The following is a 9476-nucleotide window of genomic DNA, read 5'->3' as shown; positions in this document are numbered from 1 at the left end:
CTGTATCACAAATGGAGTTATGATTTATTTATGTACAGATATACTGAGAGAGAGAGAGAGAGAGAGAGAGAGAGAGAGAGAGAGAGAGAGAGAGAGAGAGAGAGAGAGAGAGAGAGAGAGAGAGAGAGAGAGAGAGAGAGAGAGAGAAGAGGGAATACATTTTGGTATACATAAAGGTTATTGATGAAAAAGTTGTTAGGTATAGTAGTTACTTAATTGATCAGGTTTTCTGTGAGTATGACATGCATGTATACACAATTTAAGATATATGAATACATAGCTAATAGGCCCCTTGAATGTGTCCTATTTCCAGCTGCTCTCGTCTCTCCAGGATCTCCTGCAGCTATGGGAAAATTAATTGGTTATTAATAGATGTGCCTTGCTTCATCTTTGGTCCATGCAGGCTCTTTGGTCCCTGCAGGCTCTTTAGCTTGGTCTGTGCACCATGCAGGCTCTTTAGCTTCATCTGTGGTCCCTGAAGGCTCTATAGCTTCACCTGTGGTCCATGCAGGTACCTTAGCTCGATATGTGGTCCATGCAGGCTCTTTAGCTTGGTCTGTGGTCCCTGCAGACTCTTTAGCTTGGTCTGTGGTAGGGATGCCCCGATCAAATTTTTTTGCCACCGATACCGATCACCGATCGTCTATGAGCCATATCGGCTGATACACTGCCGATACCGATCGTTTTTGGTTTATAATTTTATTTGTATTTTTTATATATATATATATTTTTTTATAAATATATATTATATAATTACTTGTAGTGTTATTATCTGCGAGACATCGCCAACAAGTCAAAATGCTTGCTATCTGCAAACAGCTCCACTGTCTGTGTGTATACTCTGCTTTGGTCAAATCACATTCAGCATGCCCTCATTCACGGGCAGCCTATGCAACATTGTACCCCGGATGTATCTAGGTTCCCTAGAGATAGATGAAACTTCCCTTCTCAACCAACCTATTGATAACAACCATATAATAGCCGTGTTTATGTTTGTTTTTGCTCGTGTTCTTGTATATGAGTAATATAGTTATATTTAGTTCGTTTGTTACGTTTGTTAGTTCGTTAGTTTAAACTTTAGGATAGTTGTAACGTTAGTTTAGCTTCGTTTTAACTAGAGCTGGGCCCGTTAACGGCGTTACGGGCTGCGTTAACGCCGGACTATTATCGCGCGATAATACAATTGACGCCGTTAATCTATTCTTAAACTTGGGTCTCCTCTCCTCTCTCTGTCTGCACGAGAAGCAAGCCGCAGCGACTCAGCGAGCCACTCACACTCACAGAAATACGCATAGGGGTACTTCAGGGAGGGGCCTGTCTGTGGCTCCGTGTGATCTCTCCATTTGAGAGAACAAAACGAAAGTCTGGGTACACTTTACGAAAGTCGATGCCGACAACGCACGTTGCCACAAGTGCAATAAAACATTTGCAAGTATGGGTGGCAATCAAGCAATTTGTAAAAAACATCTGTTGTCAAAACATAACATTAGTCTGCAGAAATGTGCCGTTTTCTACTGCTTTGCTCGCAGTGTTCCAGCTCCATACACGTCCACTGCAGGTAAGCCAAGATAATACGGAGTTAGCTAGGCTAATAACGAATTATTACGAATAGGCTAATAAATAAAATATAATTGCTTAGCTAATTGTTTAGCTACAACTATATTTGAAAGATGACAACTTTTTGTAGATCGCGATTCGTCAGGCTGAGGCTGCAGCCACCATGTCCCAGACCAACCCTCCTCCCTCTACACCACAGGGTCCCAGCCCAGCCAAGTCCCTTCACTCTAGCTGCAGCTAGGAAGGATGGCAGAGGATAGGGTGAACAGGGCTGTGACCCAGTTCTGGTTCGTTAAGGCTTCGCTCAGCACCAGTTGCACTGTACCTCACTTCGTGCACGAGCACTGAATAAAAAATTCCACCATGTACCTTTACATCCCAATATTCGTCTGACCACACCCACATCCGCTTACCTTCATAAGCAGGTGTGTGGTCACCTACTCGCCTCCTTCTTCACTTTCCCCACAAGGAAGTGCCTTCGGTAGATCCCCACTTGACGAGGTTGTTAGTAGAAGAAAGTTGGAAAACAAAAGAACGGGAAGATACGTTGACATCATATCTTTATTTTCTCTCTCACTATTTTCGAGAAAATACGGCGATATTGTCTTTGTTACTGGAGTGTCTGGAAGATGATGGTCATTCCGACCTTCAACGGCTTTTTCGTATTAGGAGCTCACGCCGCTGACATACTCCCCAGCTACAGTCCTCCTTGCTGCGGCTGGATGGGGTTGCCCTCCGGCCACACAGCTGGACTGTGGGAAGCACCGACTGTTGTGAGAAGCGGTTGTTTCCACGTTGGGTATGTACTGTTTTGCTTGCAAGCTCTGGTTGTTGTTGATGCTGTGGGTGTTAGCTGACAATTTACGAAACGCCGACTTCAGGCTGGGGTCCTCTGCTCGGCTTAAACGGCGGTCGGAGGATCTTGGTCTGACGCCCATGATGGTCAATCTAGTGGGCACCGACCAGGACCTGGTGATCCCAGGATTCTCGAGCGGATGCTTCTCTGTCCCGTGCAGGCCCCATCTTTCATATATTCTTTTGGACAGTGGAAATGTGTGTGTGGCTGCGAGCCCGTGTGTGCGCGCGCGTGTGTGTGTGTCTGTGTGTGGACTGGAGCCCTCCAGTTCAGCGGAGGCGAGTTGTTCTATTGAAGCCGATTACCACCATCCTCTCGCTAAACGACTTGTACACCACGTTGTTATATATATATAATAATAACAATATAATAAGCCGTGTTTTTTCTTCCTTCTTCCCAAGATGCACAGTTAGATATATAGATAGATAGATAGATAGATAGATAGATAGATAGATAGATAGATAGATAGATAGATAGATAGATAGATAGATAGATAGATAGATAGATAGATAGATAGATAGATAGATAGATAGATAGATAGATAGATAGATAGATAGATAGATAGATAGATAGATAGATAGATAGATAGATAGATAGATAGATAGATAGATAGATAGATAGATAGATAGATAGATAGATAGATAGATAGATAGATAGATAGATAGAGAGATATATGCAGTGTGCTTGTTTGTTTGGCAGTGAGTGCTGCGAGCAGTGGTAATAATAATCACTTCCTATATTTGGTTCGTGTTTGGTCCGCTGAAGCGAACCGAGACCTACGTTTTCAGGCGGACCAGAGTTTGTGTGTTTGGTCCGCGAACCGAGTTCGACACGCATTCACACAAACCCGAAAAACCGGACTATCGAATTCTGGTCCGATAATCCGGACCAAACAGCCCCTGTGTGAAAGCGACCTAACACAATTGGCAAGTGTTAGAGTGTGGGAAAGCCGGTGGGTGGGGATTTGATGTTGTGGACAGCGACTCCTACAGGTCGGTTTGGTGACACCAGTGCAATGGAAGCAGGAAGTGACGGGGGCAGCGTGAGCCTCCCACGGCCCACGCGTTACTCCTGGCCACTGAGAGTTCGAGCTGCTGCGGTGAAAAGATGTGACAGGCTGCCTCCTCGTGTACCGGAGGGGACATGTGATGCAAGGCTTCTGTCCTCACTACAACCGACCTGTGGGAGGCATAGTCTAGCAACTTTCAAGACAGGGGAGGGAAGAATTGGATATACGAAATTGGGATGGGAGAAAAATAGAAAATGGGGAGAAAAAGTGCATAAAAAAATATATATATATATTAGGGCTGTCAGTTTATCGCGTTAATTAGATTAATTAATTACACAGCAAATTATCGCGCTATGAAAATTAACTCAAAATTAGATAGATTGTAGATACAGTACTGAATTCTGCCATCCGGACACATGCAATTTGAAATATGATTATAGAATATAGAATATCAGGCATAAAATGGTTATGCGATAAAAATGTGATTAATTAGATTAATCGCCTGACAGCACTAATATATATAAATATATAAATCATTGTTTGTGCGTCCTGTTCATCCCCTCTCTCAACTGGGGTGCTAGAAATATTGCCCCACTGACTGGGCGTCACTGCGCAATGTAGCCAATTGAAATATGCACAGGGCAACATAAATGCACCTAGCAACAAAATGTAGCCAATCAGCGTCTTCAAATGATGCCTGAAGGGCGCTTTTTCTAGCGCCCAAAGCAGAGTCATTGTTGAATTGTCTATTCACTCATATTGGCTGAGCGTGGCATTCGTGTGACATCACGTCCCGAATCACGTCCACCAGGAAATACCAAACGTTAATAGTTGTTGTTGTCGTCGGAAATTGATATTAATCAGAAGATACATTCAGACAGTGTTGGATATAACAAAATGTATTCATATGGACACGTTTATGGAAAGTTCAAGCCCGGACCACAAAGCTTCTCGAAGGGTTAAGCGCGACATGCGACGGCTCTTCCAATTCGTGCGTGATGTTCTTCGGCAGCAAAAAAAGTATGTCTCTGCCTCATATACTGTTCTGTAGTTACTGAAACTGATTGAATATGGCCATCATGAATAATTTTCACCAACCGCCACTGTCTATGGTCCATGCATGCTCTTTAGCTTGGTCTGTGGTCCATACAGGCTCTTTAGCGTAATACTGTATGTGGTCCATACAGGCTCTTTAGCCTGGTCTGTGGTTCCTGCAGGCTCTTTAGCTTGGTATGTGGTCCCTGCAGGCTCTTTCGCTTGGTATGTGGTCCATGCAGGCACCTTAGCTCCATCTGCGGTCCATGCAGGCTCTTTATGTTGTGTCAGAGCAGGTGCCTCAGCCTGGGCGCTCCCCCCGGAGGTTACTTGCCGCTGTCACACAACCCGACACACACACGCCCTCAGAAGTTCTCAGCAAGGCACCTGTGGCCAATCTTCAATCAGGGCTCCTGTCTCCCTGCCAGTTACCGATGGGAGTATAAACGCTGACCTGCCCTGAGGACAACGCAAGTTTGTTCTACCTGGAACAGTAGATTTGCATCGTACCATTGACTATTTTGTCTATTCCTGTTGAATTTCATATTTGCAATTACTGGCTGGTTGTCTAACCTTCATCTTGTTTTGATTCACGTTTTGTATTTACTGGCTGGTAAACTAACCTTTGTTTTTCATTCTCTCTTTTGTCTAGTGTGGGGACGCTGTTCCCGAACCACCCCACGCTCGTGTTTTTTCCCCCTCGCTTTGACTCCCTGGTATTTTTTACCCATTTGCTTGCCCCCGCGTTTTCTCTTGTAACAAGCTTGAAATAATAAACAAACCTGTTCAGCTATAAAGAATGAGAGTACTGGAACAGTGTTAAATTCAAAGTGTTGTATTAACCAAAAGGAGGATCAAAATAAATGGGGCACCCCACAGCAACGTATGGTACAACAAAAATCATCTCAAACCAATAAGAACGGTCCTGTCAGCTTTACAGTCCATTAGCCCCAACATAAATGTTACCATGTATAATGTACCGTGTATAATGTTACCCTGTATGTTACCATGTATGTTACCATGTATAATGTTACCATGTCTAATGTTACCCTGTATGTTACCATGTATGTTACCATGTATATTACCATGTATAATGTTACCATTTATAATGTTACCATGTCTAATGTTACCCTGTATGTTACCATGTATGTTACCATGTATATTACCATGTATAATGTTACCATTTATAATGTTACCATGTATGTTACCATGTATGTTACCATGTATAATGTTACCATGTCTAATGTTACCATGTATGTTACCATGTATGTTACCATGTATGTTACCATTTATAATGTTACCATGTCTAATGTTACCATGTATGTTACCATGTATGTTACCATGTATAATGTTACCATGTCTAATGTTACCATGTATGTTACCATGTATGTTACCATGTATGTTACCATGTCTAATGTTACCATGTATGTTACCATGTATGTTACCATGTATAATGTTCAGGCCTACCAGACCATGCAGCCTGCATGGTAGAGCTAGTTTGGTCCAACAACACTCAAACCTTTGAGTGTCCAAAAGGTGATAAGTCCTGGGTTGATTCACATCTTAGAAAAGGAAAGGAAAAAGAAGTAATCCACTGGGAAACACCACTGTAGCTGAACTGTCCTTGGTTACTGGAGAATCTTTTAGGAGGCCTGGAAAAATCCCCCCTTCCTCTCACCATAGCAGTAAGCAAACAAAACTCCATGAGGGATGATTCCAATCCAAGATGGCCCCCTTATGGTTAGGACAGCCCCTAACCACACCCATACCTGGAATCTTAAAGGTCAAGTGACCCAAATATGCTGACATTGGCATATCCTAACATATTGGGCCCACACTTCATTTATCAACACATTGACATCTTCTTCATAAAGTAACGCATGTTACACATCCCCCCCACCAAGCGTAGTACCACTGCCATACAACATCTTCATGGTCTCAACATGCAAGGTTTCATGGGTGTTAGGACTACTATCCATGGCTACTCTGTAGGTCACTGACCCTAAACGTCTGAGAACTGTGGCTGGCCCTCTCCACTTTGGAGCAAGTTTTGCCATAAACATGGCCTTGGCATCATACAGTGAGTGGGTGCAACTTAACCCATACCTTCTCTCCTACTTGGTATGTGACAGGAGACCTCCTTCTATTGTAGCCTCGAGCTTGATGCTCCTGGGCCTGAGCCACATTTTGCTGAACTTGTTGCAGGAGTTGCTGTTGCCTTTCTAACATGGAGTTAAGAGGTACTTTGGATGGACCCCTTGGTCGGAAGCCTCTGTAGTAGGTCTGTCTCATTGGTTTGTCGCTGCCCTGGTCTGGACCTCTCTGGTTCTCTTCGCCTTCGCCTCCAAAGTATGGCGGGTAGCGCCGTCTGCCTGGGTAGGAGGACCTGCGCTGCTGTGGCTGCATGTCTCCCCCTGGGGCGCTCTCTGCCCCCTCGCGGCTGCTCCTCTCGCGGCCTTCACGACTTCCGTTACTCGGCGGCTCGCCCTCGCCATCGCTCTGGTAGTTCTCAGGGTATTCTCCATTGCGGGGTGGGCCCCTCCTGCGGGGGTAGCACCTGTAGCGGTTCCGGTCAGCGGCGTACTTGCTCCCCTGGACTGGAACGCCTGCTGAGCCGGTGACGTTGGCCGCCTCTGCTCCCTTCTCCCCTTCAACCACATCAAACTCCACAGTGTCTCGATCTCCAACACTGCGAAGGTATTTCCTTGGGTTGTTCTTTTTTATGGCCGTCTGGTGTACAAACACGTCCTCTTTCGTGTCATTCCTGTTGATAAAACCATATCCATTTTTGACGTTGAACCACTTAACTGTCCCCAAGACTCTTGTTGCGATGACCTTCTTATCCGCCGCGGAAGCTTCGGCGGCCGGGCTGGACGGGCTCTCTGCGTCGTCAGCGGGCTGCGGTGGCTGTTGCGTTTCGGCGGCTTCGCTGCTCATGGTTACTGGTTGGTAATGGTGGTCTTGTGCCGGCGGTGACTCTCTAGTGTGTTTCCCGGTGCTAGATAGTAACCTGGACCGGCGGTGGTGAGAGCTGCTGCCTTCGGGCTCTCTGCTTTCCTCTCTCCGCTCCCGTTGCCGATCGCACTGGGCTATAGGGGTTGCTGCTAAGTACAGCCCCACCAAGGGCTTCCTCTTTTTATGCGGTGCAGCCATTGCCCCATCACATAGTGGTGTGAGACCTTGTTCCACAGATTCGTGCTCATTATGCGAATGTTCAAAGGAAGACTCAAACTGGATCAGCTCACCTGGCTGCCACTGTGGAGGGTCTGGCCCAGGCAGTAGACATACATGGTAACATACAGGGTAACATTAGACATGGTAACATTATAAATGGTAACATTATACATGGTAATATACATGGTAACATACATGGTAACATACAGGGTAACATTAGACATGGTAACATTATACATGGTAACATACATGGTAACATACAGGATAACATTATACATGGTAACATTTATGTTGGGCTAATGGACTGTAAAGCTGACAGGACCGTTCTTATTGGTTTGAGATGATTTTTGTTGTACCATACGTCCCTTCGTGGTTGCCATTTCTGTAACAAGCTTGAAATAATAAACAAACCTGTTCAGCTATAAAGAATGAGAGTACTGGAACAGTGTTAAATTCAAAGTGTTGTATTAACCAAAAGGAGGATCAAAATAAATGGGGCACCCCACAGCAACGTATGGTACAACAAAAATCATCTCAAACCAATAAGAACGGTCCAACAACACTCAAACCTTTGAGTGTCCAAAAGGTGATAAGTCCTGGGTTGATCCACATCTTAGAAAAGGAAAGGAAAAAGAAGTAATCCACTGGGAAACACCACTGTAGCTGAACTGTCCTTGGTTACTGGAGAATCTTTTAGGAGGCCTGGAAAAATCCCCCCTTCCTCTCACCATAGCAGTAAGCAAACAAAACTCCATGAGGGATGATTCCAATCCAAGATGGCCCCCTTATGGTTAGGACAGCCCCTAACCACACCCATACCTGGAATATTAAAGGTCAAGTGACCCAAATATGCTGACATTGGCATATCCTAACATATTGGGCCCACACTTCATTTATCAACACATTGACATCTTCTTCATAAAGTAACGCATGTTACACTCTCTCTCGCCTGCCCCATCGTATTAAAGGGGAACTATCTTATAAATGGCCTTTTTCAGTGTTTAGCATCGTTTCCTAGCTAATTCTCATATTGGCGCATTCTTCCAATTCTCCTCTCACAATATTCACCCTCACTGAACTGAGTCATCTGAAAATGTGCATATCTGTGATGTCAGAGATTTCTCAGCTGCATAATAATGTGGCAGTTGGTGTGGCAGTTGGCACCAGGCCACACAGTGGTTGGAGCCCAGCGTCAAAACGGCTTAATTAAGATCTTGAGGTAGAAAAATTTATTAACAATTAATATTTTTTGAAAAAAACCTTACAGAGGTGTTCCATAGACTCACAGGAATTGTGTAAAAGTGCCCAAATAGTGAAAGAAATAGTAAAATAGTTCCCCTTTAAGACCCCGGACTATTCCCAGGAGTTATTTTTTACTACCTCGGCGCACCACATAACACAACACGGTAAGGCCCCATTTACATTGTTAAACCCACACGTCACAAGCTTACAGACACATTGATTAATTACATATTCCAGGCTTCCGCCTACCCACACTACCCCACCACAGTCGTTTTGTTTGTTCTGTTGTTTTGTTTTGTTATTTATTTTTGTATAAATATATACACGCCAGTTGGCGTTTTCCCCTTTTAATCAGTTGTGTTGCTTTTACGGGTCCCGTTCCTCTGTTCCCATAACACTTTAGCTCCACCTGTGGTCCATGCAGGCTCTTTAGCTCTGTATGTGGTCCATGCAGGCTCTTTAGGCTCTCCATTACCAACATTTGAAAGACATGCTTGCCTGAGTCTGCCTCAGGGCAGCTCTGGCTGCAATTGTAGCTTACCACCACCGGTATGACTGTGTATGAACGAATAATGGACTCTGTGAAGCGCTCTGGGTGTCATG

At 44.6% G+C, this 9476-nt stretch overlaps 1 protein-coding gene across 1 annotated transcript in view; it reads right to left on the bottom strand.

Moving 5' to 3' along the window:
* LOC311223468 (Y-box-binding protein 1-like) overlaps positions 1–7539 on the bottom strand; it is a gene marked incomplete at its 3' end in the record, with an annotated part of 33147 nt that extends 25608 nt beyond the window's left edge. Inside the window, exon 1 of the mRNA XM_084308254.1 lies at positions 6564–7539. Within this exon, the coding sequence (XP_084164380.1) occupies positions 6564–7394 (831 nt within the window). The 5' untranslated portion in view covers positions 7395–7539. The remainder of the gene's footprint in view (positions 1–6563) is intronic.
* Positions 7540–9476: the final 1937 nt, after the last annotated feature.

The sequence above is a fragment of the Notolepis coatsorum genome (genome assembly GCF_963971535.1).
Source record: "Notolepis coatsorum genome assembly, chromosome: 2".
Lineage (NCBI taxonomy): Eukaryota > Metazoa > Chordata > Actinopteri > Aulopiformes > Paralepididae > Notolepis > Notolepis coatsorum.
This window is presented reverse-complemented; position numbering and strand designations above follow the sequence as displayed.